Below are 16457 nucleotides of genomic sequence, written 5' to 3'. Positions count from 1 at the left end.
CCTTTTCTAAGAGCTTCGCATGTATTAACTCATTTAATCTTCACCGCATCCCTTGGTTATCCCCATTTTTCAATTGAGAAGGCTTAACCTGAGCAAGTCACTTGTCCCAAATCACAGAGCTAAAAAGTGGAGGAGCTGGGATGTGAACCCAGGTTAATTCCAGAGTCTGAGTTCTTGGTCACCTCAAGGTGAAGCTGCAAGGAGGGCGTCGAGGGCAAGCCCTCTTTTTCATCAATATAGAATTCACATCCTGAGAGTTAAGTCCATCCTAGGAGATCATTGGCAAAGCAATTTCTAAACATCTTAAATGGGCACTAGGACATTTTCCCAAAGGGAAAACAGAGTCGTCGGCTATACCACTTCTAGACCTGACCTCCAAAAAGAGTTACTCATTGGCCAGCATTCTTCAACTTATGGCTGATTCCCATACCTGTGAAATGAGAGTGCCCTCTTTAGACTCTTGGAAACTCAGGCTCAGATCAGGAAATTAGTATTATATTTCTTTGTTTCCTTGAGAGCAGAATGGCATTACACACTTCAAGTCAAACTGCTACTCACTCACAGGTAAATGTTCCCAAAAGTTGTCAATGAAATATGGATTATAAGTACCAGTTCCATAACAGGGCAACCGGGAAGCACTGGTTTCTAATTTAAGATTTATAGATATCCAGCAATGAGTTATAAGGGTGGAAGGAATCCACGAACCTGAAAAATTGTATGCTGCCTTTGGATATGTGTGTATATATACACTTTTTTCATTAGCGTCTCAAAGGGATCATGACCCCCAAACATTTAATAACTATGACTATGAAGACATTTCACTAAATTATTTACGTGTAGCTCTTCTGTGAGATCAAATGGCAGACGATGAAAGCACCGGTCTTATGAGTTTCAGGGCTCATCATAATCTGTATAATTTTCACTTGACTAATTTTCTTTACCTCGGTAAAGAATTGATTCAAATAAAACCTTTGTACTGCATGTATTTACAGACTGGATTTTTCCATCTGCCACATGGAGACTTTTTCATTGAGCCTGTCAAAAATCATCTGGCTGAGGGAGTATACCACCCACATGTCATGTACAGAAGGCAGAGGCCAGGCGTCCAGGAGATGAAGGAGCCAACCTGCGGATTAAAGGGTACTGTGACTTAATATCCTCACTGGATGGAGGAGTTTGTTCTGTTCTATTATTGTTGTTATTTTTTAAATTATTATTATTTTTTACAACAAGACCTGCTCTTCTTCAAATCTGTTATCTCTTCCCCATTCTGTGGCCAGAAAATATGTACCTTTTACTCTTCACTTCTCTGCATTCAAGTCTCTGTATTCTTAACGGGAAAGGAAAAAGGTATCTCTTACATCCTTGCCACATTAGTTGATGATATTTATATGGTAAATTTTTTTAAAGCTTCTTCTGAATCCCTTGGAGGAAAATAGTTTAAATTACAAACAATGCTTTGCAGTATCAGCAATGTTATAATACATTAGCATGGAATATTACTAGACAGCTTGTCATATCTGCATATGGAAAGCAGATTTAAATATTTGATGATGCTGATAATGATGTGTGAAGAGAAACTGAGGAAATACCAACACGTTATCAAATGATGAATTCAGCTAAGGTTCTTTTGGCTGCGTTTTGTTTGTAGTCCACTACAGAGTATGTTATCTGCCCCCGTGCCTTGGGAATGATCTGAACTGCTCCTCTCTGCCTTGTACTAAAGAGTTTCAGGTAGTTTTCAGAGCTAAACTGACCCAAGTTATTTCCTTGCGTATGTAGGAGGTAATAGTAATGCATAAAGGGCCACTGGAAATTGGGACTTTAAAAAAATATTATTTAGTTTCTCCTTTCTTCAGAGGAAAAAAAAATAGTGGACTAGGGAGACAGTTAACAAAAGGAATCCATAATATTATTTGTGTGTCTTAAGGATTTAGAAACCATGGACCTCAAAGGGAAAATAGATGAGGAAGGAATTAGGGCTAGTAGATTCTGATAAGGGTTTCAGAGGACTCAGAACTTGAGCTTTGCCAAGTAGGAGAAAGAAGGGACAAGGGGAGGAGTAATTTCTCTGCAGACATCATCCAGACCCTAAGATAGATGGTAACTTTCCTGGGAGTTTCTTCTGTAATCTTAGCAGAGTATGTAAGCAATAAGAAATTTTTGAGTCTATATTTTCTGTATACAAAAATGGACAGCTGCTTAAATTCCTTAACTTTAGTAAGCTATTGGAACTCTGACCTAAATTAGATAACTTACTATCTAAATCTCCTTCCAGAAAGCACCAAGAGACGAGATGCATCATCTGGTCGGTCTGATTGATTGAGATACCATTCCAGATAATTTAGTTTCAGTGTGAATTTTTAGGACTCTGTCACCAATCCAATCATCTGGAAGGATTGGAATAGTTGGAATAATTGCCCAACTCCTATTAATTGCCCAGTTCCTATTAATAATTGCCCAATTCTTATTTATCTTGGGTGATGGATGATACTTTGTATGTGTGATTTGATAGTTTTTAGATCACTAGGTAATTAATATGGTGGAGGAAGTTACTAGGACAGTGAGTGAATTTGACTGGGTAATTGCTCCTTTAGGCACGGTTGCTCTGTGAAATGAGTTAGGCTATTCCTCATCCACCCACTTGAACCCATTCTCTCCTTTATAACTCCCCTGTGAGGTAGAGTTGAGTAATAATGTGTTGAGAATGGCGTGTGTTTAACCATAAAAAGAAATGAAACTGAGTTATTTGTAATGAGGTTGATAGACCTGGAGTCTGTCATACAGAGTGAAGTAAGTCAGAAGGAGAAAAACAAATACTGTATGCTAACACATATATATGGAATCTAAGGGGAAAAAAATGTCATGAAGAACCGAGGGGTAGGATGGGAATAAAACACAGACCTACTAGAGTATGGACTTGAGGCTATGGGGACAGGGAAGGATAAGCTGTGACAAAGTGAGAGAGTGGCATGGACATATATACACTACCAAATGTAAAACAGATAGCTAGTGGGAAGCAGCCGCATAGTACAGGGAGATCAGCTCGGTGCTTTGTGACCACCTAGAGGGGTGGGATTGGGAGGGTGGGAGGGAGGGAGACGCAAGAGGGAAGAGATATGGGAACATATGTATATGTATAACTGATTCACTTTGTTGTAAAGCAGAAACTAACACACCATTGTAAAGCAATTATACTCCAGTAAAGATGTTAAAAAAAAAAAAAAAGGCAGAAGAGATGAATAGGAAAAGAATGAGGTTTACAAATGTGATGCCCCCAATAGGTCACACACAATACCACAGTTATAGTGCTTGCAATACTATTTCATCATTGTGCTTCTAGGCCAACCTTAAGACCTACCACTACTATGAAACCTTCTCTGATTAATCCCACCTTGGAACAATCTTTGCATTGTGAATTTCTCCACACACATCTTCTAAAAGATACTCTCTTATACGTCTTTAAAACCCAGAATGTCAGAAGTGAACAGCTTTGTCAGAAGGACCTTTGAGAGTGCCTAATGCAGCCTGTTTCTCTCACCAGAGAAGCAATTGTGGCTCAGAGGAGGGAGTGAATTTTCAAAAGCATCAAGGCAGTTGGTGTTCAGAATATAACCAAGCTCCTAAGTCAAGGTTCTATTATACCTCGGGCTTTACACTCTGTCATGTTTATTCTTTAAGTCTTCCTTGAATATAAATCTTGTTTTATCAACTATCTGGAAAGCCCCATTAGAGTAGGAACTCCCTTCCCAAACAGTGTGTAACATAGTGTTAGGTGCAAAGTGGAAAATCAGTAAATCATTGAAATGGAGTGAAGAGTGACTTGTAGCCACTTAGATGAATCTAGAGTGCACTGGCATCCAGTCCACATAACATAACAGAAAAAGAAATGTGCGATTTCTAGATGTTAAGGAAGTGTCAGTTCTTTCTGACGATCTCCCTCCCTAAGACAATAATTGTGACTCGATACTTAAATGACAGCTAGAGATTGCAGAATAAGCTAACGTGCTTGTGATTATTCTTAAAGTATACTTGACGTTTGGAATTTAAAAATCTTGGTATACTGAAATGTGCTTGGTCTCCCTGAAACAGGTAGTTACAGTGTTCTTGTACCATGTTACCGTGCAGAGGGGATGAAATTCACCAACACTAGGCATGTCATTAGCCTACGTTAAGGTACACCTCGTGCTTAGGGAAGTCAGTGCTGCCAGATTGAATTACTGTGATTGTATCAAGAAAGACCACCTTTCCTTGTGTAAAACATTCCTTCTTTGTAATGTTCAAAACAGGAACATCCTTGGTATTGAAAAAAAAGATGTACTTTAAGAGTACTCTAGTACTTCAGGAGAGAACGTGTATCAATTACTTTCCCCTAAAATGTGTCCCTTCACTTACGTTTATTTCCCAAATAGAAAGGTACTCAGGAATTTCATAATAAGTCCCTTTTCAATATGGACCAATGTAATGAACTCCTTTTTATTTTCCCCAGAACTTTAATGTGATACTATTTTGTTATTGATTTGATCAATTTGAACTACAATTCCTTTTTTTTTTTTTTTTTTTTTTTTTTTTAATGGTACGCGGGCCTCTCACAGTTGTGGCCTCTCCCGTTGCGGAGCACAGGCTCCGGACGCTCAGGCTCAGCGGCCACGGCTCACGGGCCCAGCCGCTCCGCGGCATGTGGGATCTTCCCAGACCGGGGCACGAACCCGTGGCCTTTGCATCGGCAGGCGGACTCTCAACCACTGCGCCACCAAGGAAGCCCAAACTAAAATTTCTTAACCAGTTTTGTTTGCTGTTCTGAACCTTGTATTTGCTGTGCCCTGTCAAAGTTCTTGTTTACTCCAACTTTCTGAAATCCGTGTTAAATCATGGGAAAATACAACTTGCCAGAATTAAATCTAGAGCACATTTCAAAACCTCATTCTATTGACATTGACAAGCTCCCTTCTCTTAGGGTTTTTGGTGGCAATGTATCACACTGGGACTTGAGTGGCTCTTAGATGGAAGTATCTGCGGGAAGTATGGTTTTGGGAACCTGGGGAAGGGGAGTCAGATAGGTCAGATGACAACAGTTGCAGGGTCATCTATGGCAGAAGGGGGTCCAGGTAGGTAAAATCAGGGTTTGGGATTTCATGCATCAGGACACTAGGCTAGAAACACAGGGTCTGTTTCCTGGCATGCATTTCTTTCTTTCTTTCTTTTTTTTTTTTTTTTTTAACATCTTTGTTGGAGTATAATTGCCTTATAATGGTGTGTTACTTCTGCTTTATAACAAAGTGAATCAGCTATACATACACAGGTATCCCCATATCTCCTCCCTCTTGCGTCTCCCTCCAGCCCTCCCTATCCCACCCCTCTAGGTGGACACAAAGCACCGAGCTGATCTCCCTGTGCCATGAGGCTGCTTCCCACTAGCCATCTATTTTACATTTGGTAGTGTCTATATGTCCATGCCACTCTCTCACTTAGTCCCAGCTTACCCTTCCCCCTCCCCGTGTCCTCAAGTCCATTCTCTACGTCTGCGTCTTTATTCCTGTCCTGTCCCTCGGTTTGGCATGCGTTTTTGTGTTCAAAATTTATTCATTTATTCAACAAGTATCTGTTGGGTATCTCTTTACATCTGGTGCTCTCCTAGGTTCTGTGGGTACAGTTGTGAATAGGATATAAATCTTGGTCTGAAGAGCTGACAGCCTGGATATAGGATGTGGGTAAGTAGGGATCTGGTCCAGGTTTTATCTTTAAAATATGTGATAAGACCATGAAAGGAAATGAAATTTTAATATATGTATTGGGCTTTTTGTTACACCACATTGTGTTTGTGCCAGGACATGTAGCTGTAATTCATTCATTTTCTCCATTGTAGATAGTCCATTATGTGACTCTTCTAAGTGGACTAGTCTCCTGTAAGTGGATCTGAACTGCTTCCAGTTTGGGGCTATTATACATTATGCTGCACAGGCCATCTTGTACATGTTTTTTAGAACACAGATTCATAGGGTTTTCCAGGGCATATACCTAGTAGTGGAATGAAATCATTATCTCATAGGATATATACTTCTATGACCTTACCAGATGATGCAAAATCGCTTTCCAAAGTTGTTCAAGAGCAGTGAATCTAGTAGTTCCTATTGTTCCATATTCTGTCTAATACTTGATATTCTCACTTATAAATTTTGCCAGTCTGGTGAATATGAGTGCTATCTCTTTATGCTCAATGTTGAAGTTACGTATATTCCATGGTGGAGTTGGGTCCCAAATCTATGGCTTGTGGCTATAGATTCTCCATGAATAGTTTTCTACCCTGTACCCAGAGTTGAAGCCCCGAGAGCCAAGTTTAGGTTTGCTTACTTGGTTCTTTGTTTTCTGGTTCACATTTTCACTTAGTGGATCCTAATCTGACTTTTCACCTATGTGAGTCCTAAACTTGCCTCTTTTCTCCAGAGCAGAAGTAGGGAGCAGCCGTTGCCTCAGACCAGCAGGGAGCTCCATGCATCAATCGGGGTTAGCCAGAGAAGCAGAACCAGTAGGGAGTAGATATTAAGAGAATTATTGCAAGAGATTGGTTTACATGATAGTGGAGGCTGGCTAGGAAAATCCAAAATCAGTGGGCAGGCTGTCAGGAAGGGCAGGCTGTAGCTTTCAGGCACAGGCTGAAGCCGCTGTCCATGGGCAGAATTTCTTCATCTAGGAAGTCTCAGCTCTGCTTTTAAGGTCTTTTAACTGATTAAACCAGGACTACTAGATTATCAAGAATAATCTTAAAGTCAACCAATTATGGGCTTCCATTACAGCTACAAAATGCCTTCACAGCAGCACCCAGATTAATGTTTGGTTGAATAACTGGGACTGTAACCTAGCCGACTTGACATAAAAAAGATCATCACACTACATCTTTTACTTTTCTCTCTGAGTTTCTCTGATTTCTTTGTATTTTTCTTTTTTTGATTTTTGACCTCTAAGGACTTACCCCCTTTCTTAATGCTGTAAGCTTTGTTAGGGGCTTAATACTGGGAGAGTTTTTCAGAATATCTAATCTACCATATTGAAGTCCTGGGTGGATTTCTTACCTAAGTCATTTGGAAATCTTTGAGTTGCTTTTTAAGTGGCCTGCACAAATATTAAGTATTATAATAACATTAACAATCGCTCATTAGAATTAGCATATCAGATCACTAATCTGATATCGTGTTGGGAAGGTATTGTTTATAGTTTTGTTCCGATTTAATGGAAATTGAGTGAGTTGAAGATCTAAGCAATCACCATACTCCATGTTGAGTCTAAAATGCACTGTTAGTTTTCCTTGGCTAACAGCAAACTTTCTTGGTACAGCCTGCCTGAGACTTATCTTGAATTTCTTGATTACCTGATTTCCTTATGATTATAGCTGCTCTACAGTGATCCATGCGATTCCTTGCTATGAGGTAGTTAACATTTTAATTATTGTTCTGTACTTTTAATATTTTCTTTTAGTGAAGTGTCATGTTATTTTTGATTACCTGCTTTCAGGTAGGAGGATTGTCAAAGTGCTTCAGGCTTTTACTAGTGAGAGGAATGAGAAAACTGTTGGAGAGAATTTGGGGAAATACTTCATGTGTGAATGTATGGAAAGATAAAATGGTAATCCAGTGAGTTTTGTTGGCTTAGTAAAATCCAAGACCAAGGCTACAGGAACTCAGAGCACCGACATCTCAGCACAGTTGCTTTGTGGCAATGAGATACTCATTTATCATTTATACTCATTTATACTCATTTATTGATAAAGGTCAAAAGCCTTTATTCATTAGCCAGACCTCACCACAGTAATTCCTTTCTTGGCATTTTCCCAGTACTTGACAATTTTTGACACGTTTCAGGTACATACATTCCCGCTCCCCAAACAGGAAACAGCTTCCCTAGGAAACATGACATCTGCTTTATTTTACCTCCTGCAGTGCTCTGTGCTGAGCATGTGCTGTCAGAGTGGCTTGGACCGCACCGAAGTTTGGGTAGAATCCGGAAAGGCAGAGAACGCCGGGGAGTGCGTGCTAGGCTGGGAAGGGGATTTGGATCCGTATGCGCAAAGGATCAGGCTCAACTAAAAGATGATTCTCTTATAGGGCAGGACGTTTTAAGTTTGAAGAAATGTTCTGTGAGTTGTTAGCTATTAAACTCTACTTCACTCCCTACAACTCTGTAGGGAAACACGTGAGGTTTCTTGATGAGTCGTGGCTCCTGGCTTTGCCCTTGGTCATCCTCGAGCTTCCGTGTGCCTTGGGTGGGGACAAGAGGAGGTTTATCCTGTTCTGACCAACCTCTGGCTTCCTCCTGCTGCCTGCAGAGACTGAGACAGTGGTCTCATCGCTCCATCCCACTCTGGTCTACTCACCACTGGAGCCATCAGTGGCCCTTACTGGACAGTGATACTGTCCATAAAAAGTGGATGACTCAGTCTCTAGCTTCAAAGCTCTGTGTGGCAAACAAACTCCTGGGTTTTCTTCCTTTACTCGAGTCTTCAATCAACCCACGTTACCAAGTCTTGTCACTTCTGCCACCTAAATAGTTTTCTAAATATGTCTGCCTTCCACATCATAACCTCTCACTTGAATTACTGCAAAGTCTCCCTGCCCTTGATCTCACCCATTATAAATCGGAGAAATATTTCTAACACATAAATCAGCTCATCTTTCTCCCATACTGAAAGCTTTCCAGTGTACCCTCAGAATAAAGACCCAGCTGTTGAGTAAGTTTTAGGATCTCCTTCTCTGTGTAACTTTTGCCTTTTTCTCCAGTTTCATCTCTTATCACTCCAAATATAGCCTTGCCATCCTGAACTAGTGTTTATTCCTCAAAGAAGCTGCCTCCAGCCCTTGCCCTTATGTTCCTTCTTCTGAAACATTTTCTCCCCAATGCTTTACTGACTCACTTCTGTTTTTCTCTAGGACTCACGCATGACTTCCTTTAGAAAACCTTCTAGACTACCCCTCCGTCTGCATTAGGTGCCTCTCCTGTGACTATTACCACCGGTTACTTCCCCTGCCACAGGCTTTATCATATAATGAACATCTGTCTGTGTCGTTCACTAGGCAATGAGATCAACAAGGATAAGAATCACATCTGCTCATTTACAGGTGTGTCCCCAAGATCTGGCAGAGTTTCTGGCCAGGGTAGGAACTTAAAAATGTTGAACTTCTAAGTATTGATTTTGTTTATCTTCTCAAAGAACCAGCTTTTAGTTTTATTGATCTTTGCTATCGTTTCTTTCATTTCTTTTTCATTTATTTCTGATCTGATCTTTATGATTTCTTTCCTTGTGCTAACTTGGGGTTTTTTTTGTTCTTCTTTCTCTAATTGGTTTAGGTGCAGGGTTAGGTTGTTTATTCGAGATGTGTCCTGTTTCTTAAGGTAGGATTGTATTGCTATAAACTTCCCTCTTAGAACTGCTTTTGCTGAATCCCATAGGTTTTGGGTCATCGTGTCTCTATTGTCATTTGTTTCCAGGTATTTTTTGATGTCCTCTTTGATTTCTTCAGTGATCACTTGGTTGTTAAGTAGTGTATCCTTTAGCCTCCATGTGTTTGTATTTTTTTTTTTGTAAATATAAGAATACTTTTAATATTAGAAATGTTAATGATATATAGAGATAAAAACTTTGAGCTCATAATCTAGAATTTGATGAGACCACAAAAGGCGGAATCTAATAAATGCTTCTGCTCTGAGGAAAGATCACCTCCAAAATCAATCAAGGTCTATAGTTGTATATTTAATTTATGAAGATCCTGAAGGTGAGACTCTTAAGAGAGGTGAAGGCAGGGTTAGGGGCTCTGGAAGGTTCATATAATAATTCCTAAGGTTTGGAATTTAGACCAAATCTTCTTATTTATTACTGTCATTCTAACCTCTACTAGTTATTCCTACTAGTTAGATATCTAATAGCTAATTGAGACAATATTTTCCTTTTACTTTTCTTAGATATTTTTTTTTTGTCAATAATAATAGCCAATATTTATTTAGCACTGACCGTGGATCAGTCATGCTTGGAACATTAAATGCAATATCTTGCTTGTTCCTTTCAGAACACCTATAAAGTAGGTACCATTCTTTAATTTCCAATTTACATGTCCTAAGTTGAATTTTTTTTTTTAACATCTTTATTGGAGTATAATTGCTCTACAATGGTGTGTTAGTGTCTGCTTTATAACAAAGTGGATCAGTTATAAATATACATATGTTCCCATATCTCCTCCCTCTTGTGTCTCCCTCCCGCCCTCCCTATCCCACCCCTCTAGGTGGTCACAAAGCACCGAGCTGATCTCCCTGTGCTATGTGGCTGCTTCCCACTAGCTATCTGTTTTATGTTTGATAGTGTATATATGTCCATGCCACTCTCTCACTTTGTCACAGCTTACCCTTCCCCCTCCCCATATCCTCAAGTCCATTCTTTAGTAGGTCTGTGTCTTTATTCCCGTCTTACCCCTAGGTTTTTCATGACGTTTTATTTTTTTTCTTAGATTCCATATATATGTGTTAGCATATGGTATTTGTCTTTCTCTTTCTGGCTTACTTCACTCTGTATGACAGACTCTAGGTCCATCCACCTCACTACAAATAACTCAATTTCATTCTTTTTATGGCTGAGTAATATTCCATTGTATATATGTGCCACATCTTCTTTATCCATTCATCCAATGATGGACACTTACGTTGCTTCCATCTCCTGGCTATTGTAAATACAGCTGCAATGAATATTTTGGTACATGACTCTTTTTGAATTATGGTTTTCTCAGGGTATATGCTCAGTAGTGGGATTGCTGGGTCATATGGTAGTTCTATTTGTAGTTTTTTAAGGAACCTTCATACTGTTCCCCATAGTGGCTGCATCAATTCACATTCCCACCAGCAGTGCAAGAGGGTTCCCTTTTCTTCACACCCTCTCCAGCATTTATTGTTTCTAGATTTTTTGATGATGGCCATTCTGACTGGTGTGAGATGATATCTCATTGTAGTTTTGATTTGCATTTCTCTAATGATTAATGATGTTGAGCATTCTTTCATGTGTTTGTTGGCAATCTCTATACCTTCTTTGGAGAAATGTCTATTTAGGTCTTCTGCCCATTTTAGGATTGGGTTGTTTATTTTTTGTTATTGAGCTACATGAGCTGCTTGTAAATTTTGGATATTAATCCTTTGTCAGTTACTTCATTTGCAAATAATTTCTCCCATTCTAAGGGCTGTCTTTTGGTCTTGTTTATGGTATCCTTTGCTGTGCAAAAAGTTTTAAGTTTCATTAGGTCCCATTTGTTTATTTTTGTTTTTATTTCCATTTCTCTAGGAGGTGGGTCAAAAAGGATCTTGCTGTGATTTATGTCATAGAGTGTTCTGTGTATGTTTTCCTCTAAAAGTGTGATAGTTTCTGGTCTTATATTTAGGTCTTTAATCCATTTTGAGATGATTTTTGTGTATGGTGTTAGGGAGTGTTCTAATCTCATACTTTTACATGTAACTGTACAGTTTTTCCAGCACCACTTATTGAAGAGGCTGTCCTTTCTCCACTGTATATTCCTGCCTCCTTTATCAAAGATAAGGTGACCATAAGTGCATGGGTTTATCTCTGGGCTTTCTATCCTGTTCCATTGATCTATATTTCTGTTTTTGTGCCAGTACCATACTGTCTTGATTACTGTAGCTTTGTAGTATATTCTGAAGTCAGGGAGCCTGATTCGTCCAGCTCCGTTTTTTGTTCTCAAGATTGCTTTGGCTATTTGGGGTCTTTTGTGTTTCCATACAAATTGTGAAAATTTTTGTTCTAGTTCTGTGAAAAATGCCTATGGTAGTTTGATAGGGATTGCATTGAATCTGTAGATTGCTTTGGGTAGTATAGTCATTTTCACAATGTTGATTCTTCAAATCCAAGAATATGGTACATCTCTCCATCTATTTGTATCATCTTTAATTTCTTTCATCAGTGTCTTATAGTTTTCTGCATACAGGTATTTTATCTCCTTAGGTAGGTTTATTCCTAGATATTTTATTCTTTTTGTTGCAGTGGTAAATGGGAGTGTTTTCTTAATTTCACTTTCAGATTTTTCATCATTAGTGTATAGGAATGCAAGAGATTTCTCTGCATTAATTTTGTATCCTACTACTTTACCACATTCATTGATTAGCTCTAGTAGTTTTCTGGTAGCATCTTTAGGATTCTCTATGTACAGTATCATGTCATTTGCAAACAGTGACAGCTTTACTTCTTCTTTTCCTATTTGGATTCCTTTTATTTCCTTTTCTTCTCTGATTGCTGTGGCTAAAACTTCCAAAACTATGTTGAATATGAATGGTGAGAGTGGGCAACCTTGTCTTGTTCCTGATCTTAGTGGAAATGGTTTCAGTTTTTCACCATTGAGGATGATGTTGGCTGTGGATTTGTCATATACGGCCTTTATTATGTTGAGGAAAGTTCCCTCTATGCCTACTTTCTGCAGGGTTTTTTATCATAAATGGGTGTTGAATTTTGTTGCAAGCTTCCTCTGCATCTATTGAGATGATCATATGGTTTTTCTCCTTTAATTTGTTAATATGGTGTATCATGTTGATTGATTTGCATATATTGAAGAATCCTTGCATTCCTGGAATAAACCCCACTTGATCGTGGTGTATGATCCTTTTAATGTGCTGTTGGATTCTGTTTGCTAGTATTTTGTTGAGGATGTTTGCATCTATGTTCATCAGTGATATTGGCTTGTAGTTTTCTTTCTTTGTGACATCTTTGTCTGGTTTTGGTATCAGGGTGATGGTGGCCTCATAGAATGAGTTTGGGAGTGTTACTCCCTCTGCTATATTTTGGAAGAGTTTGAGAAGAATAGGTGTTAGCTCTTCTCTAAATGTTTGATAGAGTTCGCCTGTGAAGCCATCTGGTCCTGGGTTTTGGTTTGTTGGAAGATTTTTAATCACAGTTTCAATTTCAATGCTTGTGATTGGTCTGTTCATATTTTCTATTTCTTCCTGATTCAGTCTTGGCAGGTTGTGCATTTCTAAGAATCTGTCCATTTCTTCCAGGTTGTCCATTTTATTGGCATAGAGTTGCTTGTAGTTATCTCTCATGATCTTTTGTATTTCTGCAGTGTCCGTTGTTACTTCCCCTTTTTCATTTCTAATTCTATTGATTTGAGTCTTCTCCCTTTTTTCCTTGATGATTCTGGCTAAAAAGTAGTTTATCAATTTTGTTTATCTTCTCAAAGAACCAGCTTTTAGTTTTATTGATCTTTGCTATCATTTCTTTCATCTGTTTTTCATTTTATTTCTGATCTTATCTTTATGATTTCTTTCCTTATGCTAACTTTGGGGGTTTTATGTTCATCTTTCTCTAATTGGTTTAGGTGCAAGGTTAGGTTGTTTATTCGAGATGTTTCCTGTTTCTTAAGGTAGGATTGTATTACTATAAACTTCCCTCTTAGAACTGCTTTTGCTGCATCCCATAGGTTTTGGGTCATCGTGTCTCCATTGTCATTTGTTTCTAGGTATTTTTTGATGTCCTCTTTGATTTCTTCAGTGATCACTTCGTTATTAGTAGTGAATTGTTTAACTTCCTTGTGTTTGTATTTTTTACAGAACTTTTCCTGTAATTGATATCTAGTCTCATAGCATTGTAGTCAGAAAAGATACTTTATACAATTTCAATTTTCTTAAAATTCCCAAGGCTTGATTTGTGACCCAAGATATGATCTATCCTGGAGAATGTTCCACGAGCACTTGAGAAAAATGTGTATTCTGTTGTTTTTGGATGGAATGTCCTATAAATATCAAGTAAATCCATCTTGTATAATGTATCATTTAAAGCTTGTGTTTCCTTATTTATTTTCATTTTGGGTGATCTGTCCATTGGTGAAAGTGGGGTGTTAAAGTCCCCTACTATGAATGTGTTACTGTCGATTTCCCCCCACTTTTTTTTTTTTTTTTTTTTTTTTTGCGGTATGTGGGCCTCTCACTGTAGTGGCCTCTCCCATTGCACAGCATAGGCTGCCCGGACGCACAGGCTCAGCGGCCACAGCTCACGGGCCCAGCTGCTCTGCAGCACGTGGGATCTTCCTGGACCGGGGCACGAACCCACATCCCCTTTATCGGCAGGCGGACTCTCAACCACTGCACCACCAGGGAAGCCCCGATTTCCCCTTTTATGGCTGTTAGTATTTGCCTCATGTATTGTAGTGCTATGTTGGGTGCATAAATATTTACAATTGTTATATCTTTTTCTTGGATCGACCCCTTGATCATTATGTAGTGTCCTTCTTTGTCTCTTGTAATAGTCTTTATATTAAAGTCTATTTTGTCTGATATGAGAATTGCTACTCCAGCTTTCTTTTGATTTCCATTTTCATGGAATATCTTTTTCCATCCCCCCACTTATTCTGTATGTGTCTCTAGGTCTGAAGTGGGTCTGTTGTAGACAGCATATATATGGGTCTTGTTTTTGTATCCATTCAGCCAGTCTGTGTCTTTTGGTGGGAGCGTTTAATCCATTTACATTTAAGGTAATAATCGATATGTATACTTCTATTCCCATTTTCTTAATTGTTTTCGATTTGTTATTGTAGGTCTTTTCCTTCTCTTGTGTTTCATGCCTAGAAAAGTTCCTTTAGCTTTTGTTGTAAAGCTGGTTTGGTGGTGCTGAACTCTGTCAGCTTTTGCTTGTCTGTAAAGGTTTTAATTTCTCCATCAAATCTGAATGAGATCCTTGCTGGGTAGAGTAATCTTGGTTGTAGGTTTTTCTCCTTCATCATTTTATATATGTCCTGCCACTCACTCCTGGCTTGCAGAGTTTCTGCTGTAAAATCAGCTTTTAACCTTATGGGGATTCCCTTGTGTGTTATTTGTTGTTTTTCCCTTGCTGCTTTTAATATGTTTTCTTTGTATTTAATTTTTGACAATATGATTAATATGTGTCTTGACATGTTTCTCCTTGGATTTTTCCTGTATGGGACTCTCTGTGCTTCCTGGACTTGATTGACTATTTCCTTTCCCATAGTAGGGAAGTTTTCAACTATAATCTCTTCAAATATTTTCTCAGTCCATTTCTTTTTCTCTTCTTCTTCTGGGACCCCTATAATTCGAATGTTGGTGTGTTTAATGTTTTCCCAGAGGTCTCTGAGACTGTCCTCAGTTCTTTTCATTCTTTTTTCTTTCTTCTGCTCTGCAGTAGTTATTTCCACTATTTTATCTTCTAGGTCACTTATTTGTTCTTCCGCCTCAGTTATTCTGCTGTTGATCCCATCTACAGTATTTTTAATTTCATTTATTGTGTTGTTCATCATTGCTTGTTTCCTCTTTAGTTCTTCTAGGTCCTTGTTAAATGTTTCTTGCATTTTCTCTATTTCCAAGATTTTGGATCATCTTTACTATCATTTTTCTGGATTCTTTTTTAGGTAGACTGCCTATTTCCTCTTCATTTGTTAGGTCAGGTGGGTTTTTATCTTGCTCCTTCATCTGCTGTGTGTTTTTCTGTCTTCTCATTTTGATTATTTTACTGTGTTTGGTGTCTCCTTTTTGCAGGCTGCAGGTTTGTAGTTCCTGTTGTTTTTGGTGTCTGTTCCCAGTAGCTAAAGTTGGTTCAGTGGGTTGTGTAGGTTTCCTGGTGGAGGGGACTAGTGCCTGTGTTCTGCTGGATGGGGCTGGATCTTGTCTTTCTGGTGGGCAGCTCCATGTCTGGTGGTGTGTTTTGGGGTGTCTGTGGCCTTATTATGATTTTAGGCAGCCTCTCTGCTAATGGGTGGGGTTGTGTTCCTGTCTTGCTAGTTGTTTGGCATAGGGTGTGCAGCACTGTAGCTTGCTGGTTGTTGAGTGAATCTGGGTGTTGGTGTTGAGATGGAGATATCTGGGAGATTTTTGCCGTTTGGTATTATGTGGAGCTGGGAGGTCTCTTGTGGACCAGTGTCCTGAAGTTGGTTCTCCCACCTCAGAGACACAGCCCTGGTGCCTGGCTGGAGCGCCAAAAGCCTTTAATCCACACGGCTCAGAATAAAAGGAAGACAAAGTAGGAAGGAAGGAAGGAAGGAAGGAAGGAAGGAAGGAAGGAAGGAAGGAAGGAAGGAAGGAAGGAAGGAAGGAAGGAAGGAAGGAAGGAAGGAAGGAAGGAAGGAAGGAAGGAAGGAAGGAAGGAAGGAAGGAAGGAAGGAAGGAAAAAATAAAACAAGTTTTTAATATAAAAAATTATTAAGAAAAAAAAATTGTTTTAAAGTAAAAAAAAAAAAAACGGACGGACAGAACCGTAGGACAAATGGTGAAAGTGAAGCTATAGAGATGAAATGTCACACAGAAGCATACATATACACACTCACAAAAAGAGGAAAAGGGGAAAAATAATATATCTTGCTCTCAAAGTCTACCTCCTCAATTTGGGATGATACGTTGTCAATTCGGGTTTTCCACTGATGCAGGGTACATCAAGTTGATTGGGGAGATTTAATCCACTGCTCCTGAGGCTACTG

The 16457-nt window shown here is 39.0% G+C and overlaps 1 protein-coding gene across 5 annotated transcripts in view; it reads left to right on the top strand.

Annotated features, from left to right (window-relative positions):
• Positions 1-16457, top strand: part of ADAMTS12 (ADAM metallopeptidase with thrombospondin type 1 motif 12) — a 424853-nt gene that overhangs the window by 142165 nt on the left and 266231 nt on the right. For all 5 annotated transcript variants that reach the window (XR_010840098.1, XM_059060818.2, XM_067030856.1 and 2 more), the window contains exon 3: positions 993-1140. Coding sequence is in view for 4 of the 5 variants with exons in the window: in XM_059060818.2 (XP_058916801.1) it covers positions 993-1140 (148 nt within the window). In the remaining variant the exon portion in view is untranslated. The remainder of the gene's footprint in view (positions 1-992; positions 1141-16457) is intronic.

Source organism: Kogia breviceps, chromosome 4 (assembly GCF_026419965.1).
Source record: "Kogia breviceps isolate mKogBre1 chromosome 4, mKogBre1 haplotype 1, whole genome shotgun sequence".
In the NCBI taxonomy this organism is placed as follows: Eukaryota; Metazoa; Chordata; class Mammalia; order Artiodactyla; family Physeteridae; genus Kogia; species Kogia breviceps.
Note: the sequence above shows the minus strand (reverse complement) of the source record. Positions and strands in the feature narration are given on the sequence as shown.